At 42.3% G+C, this 24795-nt stretch overlaps 1 protein-coding gene across 1 annotated transcript in view; it reads right to left on the bottom strand.

Annotated features, from left to right (window-relative positions):
• Positions 1 to 72: 72 nt before the first annotated feature.
• The window catches only part of RAD17 (RAD17 checkpoint clamp loader component), a 37243-nt gene continuing 12520 nt past the window's right edge, over positions 73 to 24795 (bottom strand). The window contains exons 4-17 of the mRNA XM_075837929.1: positions 23539 to 23613; positions 23247 to 23403; positions 22229 to 22365; positions 21655 to 21707; positions 21447 to 21572; positions 19820 to 19889; positions 18979 to 19090; positions 18388 to 18582; positions 18017 to 18105; positions 10185 to 10331; positions 8325 to 8471; positions 6882 to 7002; positions 6440 to 6497; positions 73 to 661 (exon numbers count right to left, since the gene is read on the bottom strand). Of these exons, the coding sequence (XP_075694044.1) occupies positions 397 to 661; positions 6440 to 6497; positions 6882 to 7002; positions 8325 to 8471; positions 10185 to 10331; positions 18017 to 18105; positions 18388 to 18582; positions 18979 to 19090; positions 19820 to 19889; positions 21447 to 21572; positions 21655 to 21707; positions 22229 to 22365; positions 23247 to 23403; positions 23539 to 23613 (1752 nt within the window). The 3' untranslated portion in view covers positions 73 to 396. The remainder of the gene's footprint in view (positions 662 to 6439; positions 6498 to 6881; positions 7003 to 8324; positions 8472 to 10184; positions 10332 to 18016; positions 18106 to 18387; positions 18583 to 18978; positions 19091 to 19819; positions 19890 to 21446; positions 21573 to 21654; positions 21708 to 22228; positions 22366 to 23246; positions 23404 to 23538; positions 23614 to 24795) is intronic.

Below are 24795 nucleotides of genomic sequence, written 5' to 3' on the forward strand. Positions count from 1 at the left end.
ATTCACCCTCTCCATATTGTAATGGATCTCCTTGGTAGAATTCAAAGGAAATCAGGTTAAAAAAAAAAACTATTGGGAAAACCAAAAATATTTTATTTACATAAATAGTTTAGCGCAGAACTTTACATTTCACATTCTATGTATGCTGGCGTGCGATAAACCTGTATAGATGTCACAGCAGAGGCACAAGTTCCTGGAAGTGGGCATGATGGTGAGGAGGGCAGGTACAATGGAAATATGGCAAGTGTATTTACTTGTGTAATAGTTTTCCGGGGGTCCCACAAAGCTGGTTTCTGACAGCTATAAAATAAACGGACCTCGCCAGGACTTCTTTCAATAAGTTCAGACAGCAGGTATTACATAGCAGCCACACGTAGGGCCTATACATGGCTTGTATCAGTCACTGTCAAATTCCTCTATCTTTAACTCTTCATCTTCCATAATTGCTTGAGCTGTAACAGGTTGAGGTTGACTGGTCGGAAGATCAGTTTCCCCTCCTTGGCTGGAGTGAAGTACTGAGCCTCCGGAGCCTTCTTGAGTCTTGGGTCTATTTTCACAACCACTTTCTTTTGTAATTTGTCCATGTGCCGGGTCCTCTTCATCACCACTGTCAACATCTGCTACTCCAGGGTCCTTGTCCGTGAGCGCTTCCAGGCTCATCCTAAAACAACATTATACACAAGTCAAAATTAGACAAATAAAAGTTGTTTTTTTTTGGGGGGTTTTAAAACGTGAAGGAAGATAGCACTGCTATAGGGACAAGTCAGAAGCTGTGATCAGTGTGGGGCACATATATATGAAGAACTATAAAGCCCTACATTCAGACGAACGTAGCCAACCTCAGACGTGAAAAACTGAAGTTTTTCATGTCCGAGTTGCACCCGTGCGAGACGCGTTGTCATGGATCCGCTATAGACTAGAGTCTATGGAGGGATGCGTGAAGCGCAAAAAAATAGGACATCCTATTTTTTCACGTACACTTCACATGCTCCGTTGAAACAACGGTCGTGTGAACAGGCCCATTGAAGTACAAGAGTCCATGTGACGGCCGTTGTTTTAATGGCTGTCACACGGACTACATATACGCTTGTCTGAATGATCCCTTAGGCTACATTCACACGACAGTTAAAAACGGACGTTTTTGGGACGGCCGTTTTCAGAGCAATTATATTCTATGGGTGTATTCACAAGGCCGTTTTTTGTTTTTTCTAACGGCCCATGAATATTGGCTGTCAAAAAATAGGACATGTCCCCTTAGAAGTCAATGGATCAGTTTTTAATGGCCGTCAATACATGTAACAACTGTTAAAATCGGATACGTGACATGGGCATTCAAGAGGCAAGGGAACTACTGCTTACCTTGCCGGCTATCGGTAGCACGATGAAACTGAATGCCCTACACACCGATGCAGCACTGTCTTCTTAGGGCATGGTCTCTAGTCTTCACGGGTTCTGCGAAGGCGACACGATGATGTCATTATTATACTTTGCAGAACCCGTGAAGACTAGAGACCACACCTGAAGAAGACCGCGCTGCATCGGTGAGTGTGTAGGGCATTCAGCCGGAAGTTTATTAATAAATGTCGGGTATTGTTGCATTCAATACAAGGGTAGTGTGGTGCTAGTACAGGGGGCATTGTACCTAGTTGTCAACTGTAGCAAATTTTAAAAGGGACTGTCAAGAATTTACAGGGACAGTTCCAGAAAATTACTACAGGGGTGGGGGGTGTGGTGCTTTTCCAGGAGAGGTTTGTGTGGCACCACCTGCAGGGGAGGGGAACTGTGTGGCACCACCTGCAGGGGAGGGGAACTGTGTGGCACCACCTGCAGGGGAGGGGAACTGTGTGGCACCACCTGCAGGGGAGGGGAACTGTGTGGCACCACCTGCAGGGGAGGGGAACTGTGTGGCACCACCTGCAGGGGAGGGGAACTGTGTGGCACCACCTGCAGGGGAGGGGAACTGTGTGGCACCACCTGCAGGGGGTCTGTGTGGCACCACCTGCAGGGGAGGGGGTCTGTGTGGCACCACCTGCAGGGGGTCTGTGTGGCACCAAATGCAGGGGAGGGGGTCTGTGTGGCACCAAATGCAGGGGAGGGGGTCTGTGTGGCACCAAATGCAGGGGAGGGGGTCTGTGTGGCACCAAATGCAGGGGAGGGGGTCTGTGTGGCACCAAATGCAGGGGAGGGGGTCTGTGTGGCACCACCTGCAGGGGTCTGTGTGGCACCACCTGCAGGGGGTCTGTGTGGCACCACCTGCAGGGGGTCTGTGTGGCACCACCTGCAGGGGGTCTGTGTGGCACCACCTGCAGGGGGTCTGTGTGGCACCACCTGCAGGGGGTCTGTGTGGCACCACCTGCAGGGGGTCTGTGTGGCACCACCTGCAGGGGGTCTGTGTGGCACCACCTGCAGGGGGTCTGTGTGGCACCACCTGCAGGGGGTCTGTGTGGCACCACCTGCAGGGGGTCTGTGTGGCACCACCTGCAGGGGGTCTGTGTGGCACCACCTGCAGGGGGTTTGTGTGGCACCACCTGCAGGGGGTCTGTGTGGCACCACCTGCAGGGGGTCTGTGTGGCACCACCTGCAGGGGGTCTGTGCGGCACCACCTGCAGGGGGTCTGTGCGGCACCACCTGCAGGGGGTCTGTGCGGCACCACATACAGGGGGTTTGTGCGGCATCATCTACAGACAGGGGGGCTGTGAAACAATCATGACAATGACCTTCCTTTGGGTGTTTTCAAGGGGTTGGGACAAAAAAAGCCTGACAAATGAAATTCATCAGTTTTTTTAATGGCCATGAAAAACGGGTGCAAAATAGATGAAAACGGCCATTAAAAATGGACAGACGGACCGGAAATGGATGAAAGTTTGGAGACACTGATGCAAAATGGATATGAAAAACTGACAGTTGATTAGTTTTTAATGGCCATTTTTTTTTCACTGTCGTGTGAATATAGCCTTACTGACACGTCAGTATAAAACGGCCGTGTGACGGCCGTTCTTTCAACGACTGTTGCACAGCTGTTTTCAGAACAATGATGTTCTATAGGTGTATTCACACAATGCCACACAGCCCCCCTGTATACGATGCCACACAGCCCGCCTGTGTACGATGCAACACAGCCCGCCTGTGTACGATGCAACACAGCCCGCCTGTGTACGATGCCACACAGCCCGCCTGTGTACGATGCCACACAGCCCGCCTGTGTACGATGCCACACAGCCTCCCTGTGTATACGATGCCACACAGCCCCGCTGTGTATACGATGCCACACAGCCCCGATGTATACGATGCCACACAGCCCCGATGTATACGATGCCACACAGCCCCGACGTAGATGATGCCACATAGCCCGACGTGATTGCCCTACATACTCACCGATGAAGCTCTGTCTTCTTCAGGTGAGGTCTCTCGTCTTCACAGGATCTGCGGTGACGTGATGACACTCACCGATGCAGCTTGTCTTCACGCGTGGTCTCTCGTCTTCACGCGATCTGCGAAGCAGCGCGATGACGTCATCGCGTCGCCTTCGCAGAACCCGTGAAGACGAGAGACCACACCTGAAGAGGTCAGCAAGCCGCCGATAGCCAGCAAGGGAACTAGAAGTTCCCTTGCCAATCCCCATGACACAGACCAGTTTTTAACCGTTGTTACATGTATTGACAGCCGTTAAAAACGGATCCATTGACTTCTATGGGGGCCGTCAGGACTTTAAAACGGACAAAAACAGGACAAGTCCTATTTTTTGATGCCCATTATTCATGGGCCGTTGAATACACCCATAGAACATTATTGTTCTGAAAATGGCCGTGTGACGGCCGTTAAAATAACGGTCGTCACATGGCCATTTTTCACTGTCATGTGAATAAGGCCTTAGAATTTTGTAAGAGGATCACTGTCCACGATGTCATTTGTTGGAGGAAACAATCATCAAACAGAATGTATAATGATTAAGCAGGTTGAATTTCTAGCAATCCAACGCTTTGTTTTGACAGGGATAAAACAGTGCCATATACTGTATGTCTGACAGCCATTTATCCCTCTCCCTACATGAAAATCACATGCCTACATGTTAATGGAAATGTGAGGCAAGATAGCGGTCGTTATAAATATATATATCTATGTCCAGCTAAGGATGGCACAGCGAGGTGTTGTAGTTAGATAATTAGCTCTAGCCCAGGGGCATCGCTGACACCGGGCCTTCGGGGCCCAAGATCCGGATTTTTGGCCTGTTTCCACGGATCCCCAACGAGACATCGATGATCGGCGCTTATTTGCTCCTGTCACACGGAAATATACACTACCGTTCAAAAGTTTAGGGTCACTTAGAAATTTCCTTATTTTTGAAAGAAAAGCACAGTTTTTTTCAATGAAGATAACATTAAATTAATCAGAAATACACTCTATACATTGTTAATGTGCTAAATGACTATTCTAGCTGCAAACGTCTGGTTTTTAATGCAATATCTACATAGGTGTATAGAGGCCCATTTCCAGCAACCATCACTCCAGTGTTCTAATGGTACATTGTGTTTGCTAACTGTGTTAGAAGGCTAATGGATGATTAGAAAACACTTGAAAACCCTTGTGCAATTATGTTAGCACCACTGTAAACAGTTTTGCTGTTTAGAGGAGCTATAAAACTGACCTTCCTTTGAGCTAGTTGAGAATCTGGAGCATTACATTTGTGGGTTCGATTAAACTCTCAAAATGGCTAGAAAAAGAGAGCTTTCATATGAAACTCGACAGTCTATTCTTGTTCTTAGACATGAAGGCTATTCCATGCGAGAAATTGCCAAGAAACTGAAGATTTCCTACAACAGTGTGTAATACTCCCTTCAGAGGACAGCACAAACAGGCTCTAACCAGAGTAGAAAGAGAAGTGGGAGGCCCCGCTGCACAACTGAGCAACAAGACAAGTACATTAGAGTCTCTAGTTTGAGAAATAGACGCCTCACAGGTCCTCAACTGGCAGCTTCATTAAATAGTACCCGCAAAATGCCAGTGTCAACGTCTACAGTGAAGAGGCGACTCCGGGATGCTGGCCTTCAGGGCAGAGTGGCAAAGAAAAAGCCATATCTGAGACTGGCTAATAAAAGGAAAAGATTAATATGGGCAAAAGCACACAGACATTGGACAGAGGAAGATTGGGAAAAAGTGTTATGGACAGACGAATCGAAGTTTGAGGTGTTTGGATTACACAGAAGAACATTTGTGAGACGCAGAACAACTGAAAAGATGCTGGAAGAGTGCCTGACGCCATCTGTCAAGCATGGTGGAGGTAATGTGATGGTCTTGGGTTGCTTTGGTGCTGGTAAAGTGGGAGATTTGTACAAGGTAAAAGGGATTTTGAATAAGGAAGGCTATCACTCCATTTTGCAACGCCATGCCATACCCTGTGGACAGCGCTTGATTGGAGCCAATTTCATCCTACAACAGGACAATGACCCAAAGCACACCTCCAAATTATGCAAGAACTATTTAGGGAAGAAGCAGGCAGCTGGTATTCTATCTGTAATGGAGTGGCCAGCGCAGTCACCAGATCTCAACCCCATAGAGCTGTTGTGGGAGCAGCTTGACCGTATGGTACGCAAGAAGTGCCCATCAAGCCAATCCAACTTGTGGGAGGGGCTTCTGGAAGCATGGGGTGAAATTTCTCCCGATCACCTCAGCAAATTAAGGGTATGTGCACACACACTAATTACGTCCGTAATTGACGGACGTATTTCGGCCGCAAGTCCCGGACCGAACACAGTGCAGGGAGCCGGGCTCCTAGCATCATACTTATGTACGATGCTAGGAGTCCCTGCCTCGCTGCAGGACAACTGTCCCGTACTGTAAACATGATTATACTACAGGACAGTTGTCCTGCAGCAAGGCAGGGACTCCTAGCGTCGTACATAAGTATGATGCTAGGAGCCCGGCTCCTTGCACTGTGTTCGGTCCGGGACTTGCGGCCGAAATACGTCCGTCAATTACGGACGTAATTAGTGTCTGTGCACATACCCTAACAGCTAGAATGCCAAAGGTCTGCAATGCTGTAATTGCTGCAAATGGAGCATTCTTTGACGAAAGCAAAGTTTGAAGGAGAAAATTATTATTTCAAATAAAAATCATTATTTCTAACCTTGTCAATGTCTTGACTATATTTTCTAGTCATTTTGCAACTCATTTGATAAATATAAGTGTGAGTTTTCATGGAAAACACTAAATTGTCTGGGTGACCCCAAACTTTTGAACGGTAGTGTAGATGGGGACGAGCGGTCGTTACTCCGATCGCTCGTCCCCATACATTATTATCATGTCGGCAGAGGATGTGCTGCCGACAATGATAATATTTCACTTTTTTAAAACGATACGATCAGCAGATGGCACTTAAGGGGAACGAGCCCAGTGTAAAAGGCACACATCACATGGCATGGCATGAAAAGCTTTGTAATACCTTCCAAAGTGTCTCTTTAAGGGAAGCCTGCCAACATCTTGGATAAATGCAATTTGTGCTGCAGAGGAAAAACATTGGCAGTATAAATATTATTACAAAGAAATATATACAATTTGTATAGATCCTAGATCAATACTCAAAAGCTAAATTTTCACAAGTATTTATAGGTAAAATTAGAAAACCAGTGATAATATCCAACAATTCTACTTTATTTAATAATGACGACTATCCATAAACCCAAAAAAGGGGATATGGGGTAAAAGACAGGAATGGGTGGCAGATAGAAGCAAGGACCCGAGCGCAAGAACCTTCTTTGTTAGATTTTCTGTTGGTTAGACGGAAGAAATTCTTGACTTGTATATGGGTTAGGGATTCATGTTGATTCTACGGTGTTTCTCTTTTTCAAAATGTCACTACAGACTTGTACTTAATTGAAGTTTACCTTGGTTTCTTAGAGGGTTTGTAAGTTTTGCCAGGAATGGTACCACCTGGGTCTGAAGGCACATTGGTGAGGAACAGAAACTTGAGAACAGTTCTCTTGCAGCAAGTGTATTTTCCTGATACTGTAAGCAGAAAAGTAAAATGGAAATGAAGAGAAAAGAATGCGGAGACACCAGAGATACAGTTTTCTGTGTGTATTTTTGCCACAAGAGGAAGTGAAAATATGCCATAAGCATCAGATTACAAGGGATGGAAATAGTCTATATCTTCCAAACATATTGTATCAGTTGTATAACCAGTTTTAGAACAAATCACCTTTCCAAAACCATGCAGCAAGCTCATTTTCAGCCTCTTATAGCAACTTTGAGAGGCTGTTCAAGAAGAAGCACCACTTTAAAACCACTTCACATACTGTATTATAAAATTGCATTATCAGTTTTTCTTCAATATGATAACAGCGTCATTCCCTTGTTGGCGAAAAGCTGACAATAGATGACGGCAGCAGAGAAATCTAATTACGCGATTCGTCCCTGCTGGCTCCATTTGTAGAATAATAGAATAATACAAGAGATAGAGGTGTTCCTATCCTTAGTACAGTTACCCCTACTGATCCGCAGAATTAAGTGGCCAAAGACAGCTCTTCAATGCCATACCTCAACGCAGTGCATTTGCATGCACGTGGTTGTGTCTGATACTACAGCTCTGCCTCATATAAGTGAATGAGGCTAAGCTATGGCTCAGCTGCAGTACAAGACACAAGAACTAGAGCATTGTTGCGTCAGTACTGCAGTGAAGGAGCAGTGCAGCCCATTTATTCTTCTGATTGGTGGATGGATACAAAAACAAGGTTATTTTCTACCAGGAACAGCGCCACACATGTCCATGACAGCAGCTTTTGTCCAGTCTGAAATTGTTCCTTTTTATCCTGCTCTCCTTATTATATCTCAGCCCCCCCGCCCCTTGACTGTCAGCATGGCGCTATCTGTTTTCAGTGTGAGCCGTCTTTATTATTATTACGGTGTACAACTCATACTGAAAGCAGGTAGTTCTGTGCTGACAGTCACGGGGGAAGAAGTGAGAAAACGGATAAGGAGATCAGGAGGAAAAGGAACAATTGCAGATCGGACATAAAGCTACTGTGCATTAGCTGTGACAGAGAAGGGTCTGGCTAATCTAATGAACTGAGCCAGCCCCGTCATCACGTCACTGACACACAGAGAGGAAGGGGGGAGCTCCCTGCATCCTGAAGCTGTATCGGAACGTCACAGGTAAGAGGAGAAGCACCACTTCCAGGACAGGGAAATCTGGACATCCTTTCAAAAGTGAAAGTATATTAGTAAGTGTCTCCATTTTAAATTTCCTAACCAATTAGAAACATTTTATGTCGTCGGACAACCCCTTTAAGTTTAGTCTGTATAGTAAATATAAAACATATTGTACCTACCTTTTTATTTACAAGAAGCCATTGTGGCTTATGTAGAGGTCGGAAACCAACTCCTGATTGACAACTGGCAAAAGCCCTGGAACTGTTGGAATGTATAATCCCTCTGCTTGCCACTGAAGAGCTGTACACATTTAGAGTGGATCTGAACTGCAAGGTAAAAAAACCATGAAATTAAATTTGCATACAAAAGGACCATACCATACATGATCATTATTATTAGTGCTGGGCGATTATGACCTAAATCAAAATCACGATTAATTGAACATGAGACCTTGATTACAATTAATAAACAATTTTTAGGCCACACCCCTTTTTGCATGCCACGTCCCTATTTGCCTGCCACGCCATTGAATTAATATAGATTCCCTTTTCCTTCTGCATACTACTGTGTATAATATACCCCAACACTGCACCCTATAATGTCCCTATAGTTGCCCCAACGCAGTATAATGCCCCCACACAGGACAATGTCACTAAAGAGGCCCAACGCAGAATAATGCCCCCAATAGGGCCTAATAAAAGTAATAAAATACTTACCTAAACCTGTTCCAACGACGAGTGGAGGAGATCCCTCTGCTCCTCCGGTCTGCGTGGCTCGGCGCATATTTTCAGATTCCGCTGGACTTCTGGCATATACCGGCGTTTCAGGCATCCTATTTGTGCAGTGTCATTAATGCCCACCCCAGTAACTTCTTGTTTAGTCTCAATGCTCACGCACCATGGCAAGCGGACAATGCCCACCCCAATGGTATATAGATGGATGACGGGGGTTATATACAGGGTTGATGGCTAACTGGTATATACAGGGATGGTGGGGGCTATATACAGGGATGATGGAGGGATGGTTCATACAGGGATGATATAGGTCCCTGTATATAACCCCCATCATCCCTGTATATGACCCCCATCATCGCTATATATTACCCCCATCATCCCTATATGAAGGGTTGATGGGCGTTATATACAGGGAAGTTGGTGTTTATATACAGGGAGGATGGCGGTACTATACAGGGACCCCCATCATCCCTGTATATACCATTGTGGCGGGCACTGTACGTGAGCATTGAGGCTAAGCAAGAAGTAATTGGGGTGGGTATTGAGGACACCGTTGACCAATAAGCTGCCTGACACACCGGTATATGGCATTAGTGCAGCACACTCTGAAAATATGCGCTGAGCCTCTCATGGCTCAGCACGGACAAGCACGAGACGGTGACGCCATCATGACTGTCTGCACGGAGCTGTGAGCGGCCGGCGTTACACTTTGAATAGCAAAGCAGCGGGCTCTACTATAGGTTTCAACTGTATCTGCGTCCTGAAAACACAGATACGGTTTAAACTGGAAAAAAAGAAATGCGCAAGATTACCTTGGTTATCTGCACTGAATTTCGGTTTTGTTCTTTTTCTGATTAATTGCCCAGCCCTATGTATTATACAATATTATTATGAATATGAGAACAAAAACGGCTGTGACTTGGTGGAGTGTAGAAACCCCTTCAGTGCTTTAACACATATAGCGACTCTCTCGTCCATGTTCTGTGTCTGGTGTTGCTACTAAACCCCATTGAAGGGAATGAAGCAAAACTGAAAAAAAACTGACTGCACATCTTTAAGAAATACATAAAACATTCCAATATAATCTATTTTTTTAGGTCCTTCCCATTTAGCATAGTATCTCATACACTGTATTTTAAAGCACAGATCATGTCAGATCTATAAGAATGAAACATAAACAATTCAACCAATAGAAGTTATTGTATTATCAAAGAGAAAAGGATTATCCTTAAAGCTGTAGAATAAGCCTTTTGCAGAATTTTCCAAAGTATGTAATAGCAAGAATGAAAAAGTACAACTCCTTACATTCCAGTCACCAGTGAGAACATCGGCAGCACTCAGGTACTTGCTGGCTCGTACAACGTCATCAATATCAGTGAAAAAATCTAAATAGTTTTGGTGAAGATATAAATTGAATAATTCACTTCGCATATGAGACTTCTCTACAACGGCCTGTAGCGAAAACATAAAGGGAAGCATTATAATCAGTAATTATTACCAAAATCTGAACAAATGGCGTGACAAACTTCAGGGAATTCAGGATAATCATATTTATCTTTATTTATAGAACGTCAACATATTCTGCAGAGCTTTACACAAAGGGAAATATCAAACAAGTAAAATGACAAATAATCAAAACAAATGAACAATGAATGACGAGAGAGGGCCCTCAGTGATTCAGTGAATCATAGAAAAGAGAAATTGCTAAAAATTCCACTGTTTAGACAACCTTATAAACTGATACAACCAAAAAGAGAAGTATAGTAGTGATCACCCACCAAATACATATAAGTTGTGTCAAAAAATAGTTTTGTTAGGAGTGTTGATCAAAGAAGTCAGTTTAGTATATATTTGCCTGCATCCAGACTGAATGACCAAACCCAAAAAAGATGCAATGCGCAATATATATATAGAAAAAGAGAGAGAAAGAGAAAGAGAGAAAGAGAAAGAGAAAGAGAAAGAGAGAAAGAGAGAGAAAGAGAGAGAAAATACTAAAAAGGTCCACAGACACACTAAAAGAAAGATGCACGTCAAAATCCACACCGCAGGTCAATTTGTGTGTGGAAAAATTTCGCAACATGTAAATGAAATTACTTGAAGACTCTTTTACTTTGCTGACACTGTATTATGCATCGGATTTGCCGCGGAAAAATCAGCACGTAATATGCATCATGTGCCACAGGCACAAAGATCCTTGGTCCGAATCTGACTAGATACTGCATGGAGTTTACAGGATTATACAGATTTGGGTTTCCTCCAGTACTCGGCTTTGCTCCTACTCTCCAAAAGCATACTGAAATTTATTTGGCTTCCATTAAACCCCGCACCACTCAGTAACTATACGTCATCGTGGGAGGTTACTTCCCGCACGAGGACGTATAGTTACTGAGTCATTCCCGGTGCACCGGGAACCGGGAGGTCAGATGTCTCCGACAGTTGACACTCCACTTAGCAGTCCTTTGCTGCTGATTTTGGCAATTAACCCCTTAAGGCCTTATTTACACGAACGTGTTTCACGTCCGTGATACGCGCGTGAAAATCACACGCGTCGCACGGACCTATGTAAGGCAACGGGGACATTCAGACAATCCGTGTTTTTCACGCAGCGTGTGTCCGCTGCGTGAAACTCACGACATGTCCTATACTTAAAATCAGGCGCAGTACACGGACGCACTTCCATGTGCTGCGCGTGATTCGCGCAACAGTAGATCAAAAAATGAAGGGAAAAATAAAACCACCTCCTTAATTTCTTTTTCTAAACCTCAAAACCGTGTGTCATGAGGATGGCATATGCGCGAAAATCACGAAGCCACTTACCAAACACTTATGACACACGGAACTGCAAGGCGCAAAAAAATGCAGCAATTTTTGCGAGCGCAAACCGCACACGTTTGTGTGAATTTCGCCTAAATGCGGCGATTGGTTGCGATCGCCGCATTTTAGGAGTTTTCTAGCACATCGACAGTCCCCGCTCTGAAATCGCGGGGTTTGCCGATGGGTGGCATGCCGACCGGAGGCCAAACAATGGCCTCCGTGTCTGCCATGGACGGAAGCCTATCAGGACCAGCCTGACGCTCCAGCGTTGCCGATCAGCGGCGCATCGCCGCTGATTTTGGCAATTAACCCTTTAAATGCGGAGATCGATTGTGATCGCTGCATTTAGGGGGTTTGTAGCACATCGGCAGCTCCCATGCAATCGTGGGGGTTGCCATGGCCAGACAACGGCCTCCGGGTCTGCCATGTATGAAAGCCTAAGGTGGCTGGTCCTCATAGGCTTACTGTCAGAGTGACTGTGACGTCACACTGACAGTTCACTACCTAGGTAGTGTAATGTATTATAGCAGCGATCAGTGCTGCAGGTAAAAAAAGAAAAAAGTAAAAAAAGACTTAATAAAAATGTTTTATAAAAGTGTAAAAATAAAAAAGTGTTTTTTCCCTATAATAAGTCTTTTATTATAGGAAAAAAAAATTAAACCGTTAAAAAAAAAAAAAAAGTGTACACATATTTGGTATCACTGCGTTCGGAACGACCGAAGCTATAGAACTATAATGTTGTTTTTCCGCACGGTTAACACCGCAAAAAAAATAAACGAAAAACTATGCCAGCATCGCTATTTTTTGGTCACCACTCCTCCCAAGATATAGAATAAAAAGTGATCAAAAAGTCGCATGTACCCAAAAATAGCACCAATAACAACTAACACTTGTCCCGCAAAAAACAAGCCCTTACACAGCATTTTTGACTGAAAAATAAAAAGGTTATGGCTCTCAGAACATAGGAACACAAAAAAAAATGAATAATTTTATAAAAATGTGATTTTATTGTGCAAATGCCCCAAAACATTAAAAAAAACTATATACATATGGTATTGCCGTAATAAAAATGTTTTAATAAAAAGTGATCAAGAAGTTGTATGTACCATAAAATGGTACCAATAAAAGCTACAGCTCGTCCCGCCAAAAATAAGCCCTCACACTGCTTCGACCACAAAATTATGGCTCTCAGAATGTGGTGATACAAAACTATTTTTTTTTTTTTAAAGTAGTAAAACATAAAAAATAACTATATAAATTTGGTAACACCATAATTATATTGAGACGCTGAATAAAGTTAAGTTGTCGGTTTTACCGCACGGTCAAAGACTTAAAAACGAAACCCAAAAGACAATGAAGGAATCACCTTTTTTTTCCAATTTCAGCCCGTAAAGAATTTTTTTTCAGTTTCCCAATACATTATATTGTACTTTAAATGGTGTCAATAAAAACTACAACTCCTCCCGCAAAATATAAGCCCTCACGCCGCTCTACTGACTGAAAAATAAAGATTTTATGGCTCTTGGAAGTTGGGGAGTGAAAAAAGAAAATGAAAAAGCAAATAAGGATCAGTCCTGAAAGGGTTAATTAATTTCTAATAAAAAAAAAAATTATGACCACATACAGGGCATTGCCGTACTCGGGAGAAATTGCTTTTCAAATGTTGGGGTGCTTTTACTCTTTTATCCCTTGTGAAAAATAAAAATTCAACATTTTAGTGGGAAAAAATATTGATATTAATTTTCACGGCCTAATTCCACAAAATTTTACAAAAAACCTGTGGGGTCAAAATGCTAACTATTGCCCTAGAAAGATTCCTTGAGGGGTGTAGTTTCCAAAATGCGGTCACTTTTGGGGGGTTTCCACGGTTTTGGTCCCTCCAGGGCATTGCAAACGAGATATGGCACCGAAAAACATTCTAGCAAAATCCTCGCTCCAAAATCCAAAAGACACTCCTTCCATTCTGAGCCCTGCCATGGGTCTAAACAGCAGGGTATTGCCGGAATAGGGAAAAATTACAAATTTTGGGGTGCTTTTTCTCCTTTATTCCTTGTAAAAAGGAGCAGAAAAAAAAGTTGATTTTCAACTTCACAGACTAATTCCACTAAATTCTGCAAAAAAACTGTGGGGTCTAAATGCGAACTATAGCCCTAGAAAAACGCCTTGAGGGGTGTCGTTTCCAAAATGGGGACACTTTTGGGGGGTTTCGACTGTTTAGGCACCACAAGACCTCTTCAAACTGGACATGGTGCCTAAAATATATTCTTAAAAAAAAACAGGCCCTGAAATCCACTAGTTGCTCCTTTGCTTCTGAGGCTTGTGCTTCAGTCCATTACCGCACTAGGTCCACATGTGGGATATTTCCTAAAACTGCAGAATCTGGGCAATAAATATTGAGTTGCATTTCTCTGGTAAAACCTTCTGTGTTACAGAAAATAATATATTACAAATGAATTTCGGCAAAAATTTTGCTTTAATTCCTGTGAAACGCCTAAAGGGTTAAAATACTTTCTGCTGTTTTGAATACTTTGAGGGGTGCAATTTTCAAAATGGGGTGATTTATGGGGATTTTCTAATAAATAAGGAACTCAAAGCCACTTCACAACTGAACTGGTCCCTGAAAAAATAGGCTTGAAATTTTCTTGAAAATGTGAGAAACTGCTGCTAAAGTTCTAAGCCTTGTAACGTCCTAGAAAAATAAAAGGATGTTCAAAAAACGATGAAAACAAAAGTAGACGTATGGGAAATGTGAAATAGTAACGATTTTGTGTGGTATTACTATCTGTTTTACAAGTAGATACATTTAAATTTAGAAAAATGCAAATTTTTGCGAATTTTCTCTTAACCCGTTAGTGACCGGCCCATCGTGTTTCTACGTTGGTCACTAACGGGCCTTATTCCGATGCCATAGACTTTTTACGTCGCGGCATCGGAATAAGTAAACAGAGCAGGGAGCTGTCAAATCTCCCTGCTCTCAGCTGTCAGAGGCGTCCCTGCTCTGCCGGGTGAGATCGATATTAGTATCGATCTCACCCATTTAACCCCTCAGATGCGGTGCTCAATAGCGAGCACCGCATCTGAGTTGTTTTGGAGAGAGGGAGGGAGCTCCCTCTCTCCCCCACCGACACCCGGCGATAAGATCGCCGAGTGTCTGTGTCTCTAATGGCAGCCGGGGGCCTAATGAAGGCCCCCAGGTCTGCCAGTGATGAATGCATGCTAGCAGATGCCTGTCCGTTTTAAACGGACAGGCATAATACACTGCAATACAGAAGTATTGCAGTGTATTATAATAGCGATCGGAAGATCGCATAGTGAAGTCCCTTAGTGGGACTAGTAAAAAAGTAAAAAAAAAAGTTTAATAAAGTTAATAAAAAAAAAATTTGTAAAAAAAAAGGAAAAACCCACTTTTTCCCCTTACAAACTGCTTTACTATTAAAAAACCAAAATACAGTTAAAAAGTTACACATATTTGGTATCGCCGCATCCGTAACGACCCCGACTATAAATCTATTACATTACTTAACCCGCACGGTGAACGTCGTAAAAAATTAAGTTAAAAACAACGGAATGTTTTCTGTGAATCCTGACTAAAAATTTTTTATTAAAAAGTGATCAAAAAGTCGCATCTACTCCAAAATGGTACCAATAAAAACTACAAGTCTTCCCGCAAAAAAAAAAGTCCTCATACAACTGCATCGGCGAAAAAATAAAAACGTTACGGCTCTTCAAATATGGAGACACAAAAACAAATAATTTTGAAAAAAAAAGCGTTTTTACTGTGTAAAAGTAGTAAAACATACAAAATCTATACAAATTTGGTATCGTTGCAATCGTAACAACCCGCTGAATAAACTTATTGTGTTATTTATACTACACGGCAAACGGCGCAGATTTAGGACGCAAAAAAGCGTGGCGAAATTTCAGATTTTTTTCTATTCCCTCCCCAAAAAAAGTTTATAAAAGTTAATCAATAAATAATATGTCCTCCAAAATGGTGCTATTAAAAAGTACAACTTGTCCCGCAAAAAACAAGACCTTATACAGCTATGTCGACGCAAAAATAAAAACGTTATAGCTCTTGGAATGCGACGATTCAAAAACGTAAAAAATAGCTTGGTCATTAAGGTCTAAAATAGGCTGGTCATTAAGGGGTTAAATTTGAAGTTTTTCACAAATAAATATTGAATTTATTGACCAAATTTTTTCACTAAAATAAAGTTCAATATGTCACGAGAAGACAATCTCAGAATCGCTTAGATAGGTTAAAGCATTCCAAAGTTATCACCACATAAAGCGACATATCAGATTTGAAAAAAATCATCTGTGTCCACAAGGCCAAAACAGGCTGCGTCCTAAAGGGGTTAAAAGACAGCAAATTGGCTCTAGCGAGTATAGGGTCTGATCTGAGTGATTATAATCTATGAACAGCACTGTGGAATAGGTCGGTGCTATATAGGCATTACACAGAGCAAATGTAAATGTCTATATGTCGGCAGCCTGGAAGGGGTTTAATGAGTGTAGTGCTGCTTCAGTGTGAGCAGCACTGCACTCTCAAGTGTGCTGGGGCTTTGAGAGCCCCGGAATACACCCCCCACTGTAGATAGTGCCACCCAGAACCCCCGCAAAACAGTGTGTAAATAGCGCCACCTAAGCTCCCTCTAGCATAGGAATCCCCGGCCAGCGCTCTGGATTCCCTCCCCTCCTAGAGGGAGCCCCCCTTCCATCCCCGCTGTAGATAGTGCCATTCCCCCCTGCAGATAGCATCGCACCCACCCCCACTGTAAATAGCGCCACCTGAACTGAGTCTAGGCCGGGGATTCTGCTCCTAGACAAAGCCACTAACGTCACTGTCCACGTCAGAGCCTCTGTTAGAAGCGGAATCCCCGGCCAGTGCGATCTGACACCGGGGATTCCGCTCCTAGACTCAGTTCAGGTGGCAATGCTATCTACAGCGGAGGGTTGCTATCTAGCATCGCACCCCCCCACTGTAAATGGCACCGCCTGAACTGACTCTAGGAGCGGAATCCCCTGTGTCAGATCGTACTGGCCGGGGATTCCGCTTCTAGACAGAGCCCCTGACGTCACTGTCCATTTGCACAGTGCCGTTATTGGTTCTCTCTAGGAGCGGAAACCCTGGCCGACACTCTGGCCGGGGATTACGCTACTGGAGAAGCCTCTGGTGTCACTATCCATATATGGACAATGACGTCAGTGGCTCTCTCAAGGAGCGGAATCCCTGGTGTCAGATCGCTCTGTTTCGGGGATTCCGCTACTGGAGAAGCCCCTGGTGTCACTATCCATATATGGACAGTGAGGTCAGGGGCTACTCCTGGAGCGGAATCCCCGCTTTGGCAGGGGATTCCGCTTTTAGAGACATATATGGACAGAGACATCAGGCGCTTCTTGTAGGAGCGGAATCTTCGGTCATGGGGATTCCGCTCCTACGGGGAGCTACAGTGGTGCTATTTACAGGAAGGGGTGCCATTTACAGGGGCGGGGGTGGTGGCACTATCTGCAGCAGGGATATTGCTAAATACAGGGGGGGGATGTTGCTATATACAGGGTGTGTGGCACTATCTACAGTATTATTGCATCACTATCTACACGGGCACTGTGGTGTTTTCAGGGGGTTGGGAAAAAAGCCCTGATGAATAAAACTCATCCATTTTTTTTTTAACGTCCATGAAAACCGGATTGCAAATGCCGGTTAAAAACGGCAGACGGCCGGGAAATTAATTCAAATTTTGAGACACATTGATACAAACCAGCCATGAAAAACTGACAATTGATTCGTTGTTGACTGCCATTTTTTTCACGGTTGTCTGTATATAGCCCTCTTCACTCTCCCCTCACAGTGATCCAGGGTGACGGAGAAAAAAGAGATCTAATCGTTACAGCGCTCTACAAATTACAAAATGTGTTTTGTCTTTAATTTTTAGTGATTTTGTCTGCTCATAACAAAAATTTAAAATACTGAATTAAACCAATATAGAAAATGAAAGCCTCATAAGTCTTGTAAAAAAACAAAGTAAAAATAGTTGTGATATTCAAAGCGGTTCAAAAGATATTATCGTTTAAAGACGTGTATATCAAAAATGGAAAACTTTACCTGGCCACAGGGGCATCAATGAAATGGCTAAAAGTTAAAAAAAAGTAGCAGCAAAAATAAGAAAAAAAAAAAAACAGTACTCTGGTGTTTCCCCAGGGGGGCTTGTTGCACCAGCGGGGATCCACCGGAGCTGGAGCAGCGGAGGATTTAGCAGCTGAGTATGGTGTTTTTTGTTAGACCATTTCCTGTTGCTTTTAAAAGCAACATTCCTCACCTCTGGGAGAACAAGAAGCAGGTCTCTGTGGTGCTGTGACAAATGTGCTGGCAGTTTATAGTAGTCCAAGTCCGCTTCTGGAGCTTCCCCTGGAAAAAACATATATAAAAGAGTACATCACCTAAATCATTTCTCTAATCCTAAAAGATAGATCATTTCCGGTTAGCGGCATTATAACAGTCTATGGACTGGGCGGATTTGTAAAATGATATACTGAAATCAAACACGCCTTTTCAATGCAGTTATGAGGCGGATTCTTTTCCTATGTGAAGTTACTGCAGCCAAACCAAAGTGTCTGAAATGAGCGGCTTTCAACATTAGGAACAGAACCGCTAAACAGAAAAATACGCACCGCCTAAAATGATTCTTACTTTTACAGTGGAGTATTTTCCCTAATGCTCGGAACAAGAACAGAGAAGCATCTTTGCCTCCAATGGCTTGTATTTCATCTGTATGGTCTCCTGCTTGATCAGATTTCTTTTTATTCTTTGCTTTGGATGATGTTTTTGACACCTTTGAAGCTTTTCCTTTCTTCTTAAACCAAAAATTACTTGGTAAGGAAGAATCTGTGATCAGAGAGCGATAACAAAGGCAGTTTTTAGGCTGAAAAATATTTTTAAAAAGCAACTTTTCAATAGTTCTCATAAAAACAATATGAAAATTAAAATTTCTTACACAGGTCTCTAGTTCCAGGTTTTATAGGTATTTACATTAAAGTAGTAGTTTGGAATTAGAAAAAGAGGGCCTGCTTTTTTTCCAGAAACAGCGCCACTCCTGTCCATGGGCTGTGTCTGGTATTGCAGCTCACCCTTATTTCACTGGATGGGGCTGAACTGCAATATCAGACACAGCCCTTGGTCAAAAGCGGAGCCATTTCTGGGGCGGGGGGCAGATCTTTTTTTCCCAAACCTAGACAACCCGTGCAATTTTCAGGACTGATTAAGACATAAATGTAACCTTACCTTTAAGTGCGGAGAACTGAAGGCTATTAATAGCGCTTCTAATATCCCCTGAACATCCAGAACACAACAACTCCAGAGCTTCCTTATCAGGAATAGCAGACTTCCCTCCATTCTGCAAAAAAACAAAACAGCGAGGTGCATATCACGATGGTCCATTGAGAAAAACTTGGTTTAGAGAACGCACATTTACTAGAGAAAATGTCAAGATATCCGCAGACTACTGGCTATGTTCCATTTTAAGTAGAAAAAATATATATTGGAAAATGGTCTCTTGGGTGGCCAAAATCAGTAAGCCGCTTATACAAAGAAGATAGTATCAGCAGGATCTAATAAATGACTCAAAGGTCAAGTTCAGACCTCGCAGAATACTTCTGCCGCCGATTTCTCCGCAAATTCTCTAAAATTGGTAACATGTGTTACAGTTAAGAGTTTTCTTGGCAAAAGTACACTACATATTGATCACACGGCGGGTTTGGAAAACAGCAGCAAGCCATGTGGATTTTTTTTCTGCAACGTGTGAATGGGGTTTTGTAAAAACCTCATTCATTTGTACTGTACTCCTCCATTGCAGGTATTTAACGCAGAACACTTACACCACATGTGAACACAACCTAAATAGTCACTACTGCTCTGAACGAATGACTCCAGGTTTCCTCTAAGCGAACATGCCTGGAAGATAAACAGTAGGGACAAGTATGTATGGCTCAGGCAGTATATACAAAAGCATGAAGACAATGCATGGCACTATGTTCTATGAATAGAGTGACCAGATCTTCATAAGATCATAGTTATAGAACAGATGTGGACTATGTACATAGTTTAGACACTCTCTCATACTGACCGTAGTTGCTTCTGTAGCAGCAATCCTGCCCAGCACTTTCATCATGCTGGTGGGAGCAACGGGGTTGAAGCTGAAAAAGTACATAAGCATTAGTACAGTCCTTTTATATAGTGTATACATTGTTGGAAATAATATAATATAAATAATTATATAAAAATAGTGCAAGGCCCTAAACTGTATAACGGCTGACTTAAAGGGACCCCATAATCAGAGGTTTCCCAACCAGGGGTCCGGGAGTGAACACTGTTGGTCACATTTTTTTTTTTTTGTGGCACATTACAACTCATTACATTTTAATTGGTCTCTTATTGAGGTATTTGTGTTAGATGAGGGGCGGGGTCTCCTATTAGCCAGAGCGGAGCGCCACAAAAAGCGTGGCTGTCTCTTTTTAGCCAAACAGAACACCACCATTAGGCTTTCTTGTCTAGCATTTTAAACAGCATGAAAAAAATATGTAAACTGCAAAACATGTACATGTGTTTTTCCTTTTCTATAGAGAAAAACACCAGAAAAGAAAAAGTCCTAAAGCATGCTATGTTTTGATTTAAAAAAATGCCACTGACCCCCAAATCACTGTGAATAGAAGCATTCTCATATATTAGCATAGCCATTAAACTAACATGTGGCTGCAATGTTTTTGCCTTCCAAAAAAATTGGCACCGAAATGGCATCAAAACCCCATGTGTGAAAGCGGCCGGACTCTTAAACTACTCTGGATTTTTGGAACGAAGGAACTCTGTCAAAGGGAAAAATACAGGGAAAGAGAGTCAGGTTTTGTTCCCATGCAACATTTTGGCCATGCTGTAATTCAATGCAGAAGGCAGAGGTTATATCTGTTCCCCATTATCTTAAAAAAACCGGTATGCTTGCGGTGCAGTTGTGGTGTGGCTTTTTGTGAGTGCTGATGTAATGAGATTTCAAAATAATAATTCCTGCCCAACAAGAGACAATAAAATGAGTTTTCATCCAAAATGTAAAATTGGCCTATGAGTTTATTACTTATTTCTGTAACGTATATAGCGCCAGCATTCTCCGCTGCGTTGTACAGAAGTTGTCATCACTCACGGTCACCCAATAAGGCTCACAATCTAAATTTCCTATCTATATGTTTTTGGAGTGTGGGAGGAAACTAGAGTACTAGAGAAAATCTACCTAATAGATAAGAAGTTGAAGAATAAGTCAGTCAACGCTTGGTAATTATGTTTGTTTTGCTACCAAAGATATTGGCATCCATCTATTCATTTGGGGCGGACATTTTTGCAAAAGTGAAAACAGGAAGTGAAGCCACTTTTAAATGAGCTTCTCTGAACCAGATGGCACGCTGTCATTCTGTCAGTATATTCAATTAATAAAATTGCCATTTTAAAAACCGGTCCTAAAAAAAATAATACATAAAGGGAAAAGCTTGCGCATCCTGTGGTCACTTTTGCAAAAAAAAAAAGGGTTACTGCTAAAAAATGTAAAAAAAAAACGACAATTTCCCTGTAAGTAAAATTAAAATAAATTACCAAAAAAAACGTTGGCGGCTGCTGTAACATCTGATTTACTAAGTTTAAGTTTTGGTTTGAAATCCTCTTCGGTAAAGTGATTGGTCACTTATGACTGTCAGAATGTACAAAGCTTTCACCTGATATTACTAACACACAACTCATCCTGGATTTCTTTTGGGAACAGTCGTCTTTGATGGCTGTCACCGCTCAGACTGTCTGATATTATGAACACTAGAGGGCAGCGACCAGTCTTTACAAATCTCCTATAGTGGAGAGACAAGAGAGAATCTTAATCAGCAAGGTACATACAACAGAGGACCATACAACTTTTATACTTTACATTACCTTAGAATATCACGTAGACTTGCAGGGTCTCTATAAAATTGGTTGGGCATATCCTAAAACAAACAAAAATGAAAAAAAAGTAATTGATATTTGCTTTCTTGAATTGATTACTTTCCCATATGCTCTTCTGTAGTCTGTATTATACCCTGGTCAATTCAGCACTACAGAATGGGAAATGTTTTGAACTTCCGCAATCCTGCAATTGATGCAAAAGGAGCCCCGACCAAGTATTGAGGGCAGATACTGGACATACTTTTCAGTAGGACAACATTTCAGTATTAAAAATCAATTTTGAAATTTGGCTTATATAATATTCTAATTTTCTGAGACACAAAATTTCAGGTTTTCATTAACTGTTACCATACTCATCAACATTAAAAGAAGAAAATGCTGGAAATAGATCACTCTGTGTGTAATGAATCTATATATTATAGGAGTTCCACTTTTTGAATTGAATTACTGAAATAAATTAACTTTTTGATAATATTAAAATTTATTTATTTATTTTTATTTATTTTTTACATATTTTTGTTTAAACAGGCACAGTTTATTTTTACTTTACTTTAGGACTTACATCAACAATAATAAGTTTTTTGTCAGTAGAAGGCGACTCTCCCAGCATCTGAAGTTTGTTGTATTTGTTTGCCCTTAAAAGAAAGTCCTGAAAAAGTGCGGACTGAGACTGACTTGTGAAAATCTGGAATCCCATTTCTAGAGGATATGAAAAAGGACAAACATTCACATTATTAGCGCATAAGAGGGGTTAAAAGCCATATGGTTTGTTTGATTCATGTCTGCAAAAAGGAAACTGCCGGGACAAAGGATCTTCAGAAAGTTAGAGCCACAAAATCCTTATTGATGAACAACCATGGAAAAACATATAAAATATTAACCCCCTGATGAGAGCGGACACACCTTTTTTGTTAGTCATTAAAGGGAATATATCAACAGAAAACAACATTATTCAAATCAGGTTTTTATTAAAAGCGTATTAAGAAAAATAATTTAAAATATATATATTTTTTGTGTGTTTACACCCCTCTTATTCTCTAGACTATTAAATCGGATAGGCCATTAACAGGGCGTCTAGGGTATAGGTTGGAGGTCGGGGCCTTCCCTTGAGTAGGGCCGTTGTTATGTTTAGGCAGGGTGACCTGGTAGGGGTTAACAGGGTCAGTTTGTTTTCCCTATAGCATTTTTGACCCGCCCTCTTATTTAAAGGACAACCTCCTTTTTTTTATCAATATGAAGTTCAATTAATTAAACTAAAATGAAAAACAAGGTCATTCCCTTTAAAGGGGGCTTGTTCTACAGCGCTGTAGAATAACGGCTACATGGCAGATTATGCAGACGCTGGTTGCGTGTCCGACTGCCATAGGAGAGGGGCAACAATCACCAACTATTCTGCCCCAATACTCGATACATTGGTGATCGCCACATGTCTGGTAACGTGACCAACATGCTGAGCGTAACCAGTACAGACCAGATAGTGCCAGTTGTCATATGATCAAAGCTGTATTCCCGTGTACCTGGGGCTGCGATGGCAGCATAAGAAATACATGATATCTTTTTTTTCTTTGTTTTTAAATTACCTCGGTCGAAACAAACTGGTGGCTCATCCGGTTTAAATTCTTGCATTAAAGGGTTGATCCATTCCTGTATTTGAATCCCCATCTCCTTGGCGAGCACTAGGATGGTTGCAGTTTTTCCACAACCAGGAGGGCCAGTCAGCAACAAAATAGACCCACCCTGTCAACACAAGCAGATTGGTTTAAATTCACAACAATATGGTTTGAGCAAAATCGATGTTATATCTAATGAGGATAAGCCACAAAGACATTAATCCAATGTATAATCATAACCCAAAAAAATAAGCAAACAAACCTGTTTTTTGTCAGAATGAGCTCTCAGCCAGGCTTCAACCTCCTCCACTTTCTTCTTATGTACAGCAAGGTCTGCCTGAAGAAAAGAGCATGAATGCTTTCATTCAAATCCCAAATGTTGCCTCAGCTTCCCCCTGGTTATCATCACTTCAACGTAAGTGAATATTCACACGGTGCAGTTGAGGTGCGGTCAGCCTTAGGCTGGGTTCACACGACCATGTTACGTCCGTAATGGACGGAACGTATTTCGGCCGCAAGTCCCGGACCGAACACACTGCAGGGAGCCGGGCTCCTCGCATCATAGTTATGTACGACGGCAAAAAGCTCAGTGTGAACAGGGCCTTACAATGAGTTTTTTTTTTTTTTTTACTGCAGTAATAGGGTAATGTTCACACAATTTTTGCCCCTTTTACATTGAAACTTTAAAAATCTGCACTATGGTCGCATTTCCGTGCAGAAAATATTCAACAGCAAATCTGGACGAAAAATGCACAACAAATCCGCTACGTGGGCAGGGGACCTAAGGGTACCCACACATGCTGCAGCTTGCTCCGATTTCCCTGTGGAAATTGTTCAGCATCATGTGACCTCTTCCACTTGCCTGCAACAGACTTCCGCAACGCGTCCCTTATCGTCTGGCTGGTCTCCTGTGATGACATTTTATCATGTGACTGCTGCAGCCAATCACAGACTACGTCAGACACAATTTAGCGGATCTTCAAGTGGATTTCCCCGCTATTTCTAGGTCGCATATGCTGTGGAATGTTCCTGCAGTATATCTGACCCATGTCAATATACCCATATAGTGCAGTTTTGCCGTTGTAATGCTATTTTCAATTCAGTTATATGAATTTTCAATACTTTTCTACACACTTCCTTTTAATATTCAGGGTGCTAGTGGGCTAACCACGGTTTTACAACATGCTGTTTACCTAGTGGTGCAGCGTAACCCAAGTCGACCACATTGCGTCTTTTACCTTAATAGGCGGTTTTACAAGCTATGTTCAAATAAAAATTAATAAACATTCATCTCAGTGTTTCAAAGCTGCAAAAATAAATAAAATAAACCTGTCTCAACCACATGGGGGGGGGGGGGGAATATGCCCTAATAATAGAAGACTCATTAGGGACTGCTTTGAGCATTAAAGATGTTGTCTCAAAAACACGTGTTCATATTCCCTGTCAGGGCATATGGAAGTCACATACAGGAGCGTCACTCCCATTCGGGAACCCCCTGTATGAATCAGAATAGAGAGCC

This window comes from Rhinoderma darwinii, chromosome 1 (assembly GCF_050947455.1).
Source record: "Rhinoderma darwinii isolate aRhiDar2 chromosome 1, aRhiDar2.hap1, whole genome shotgun sequence".
Taxonomy (NCBI): domain Eukaryota; kingdom Metazoa; phylum Chordata; class Amphibia; order Anura; family Rhinodermatidae; genus Rhinoderma; species Rhinoderma darwinii.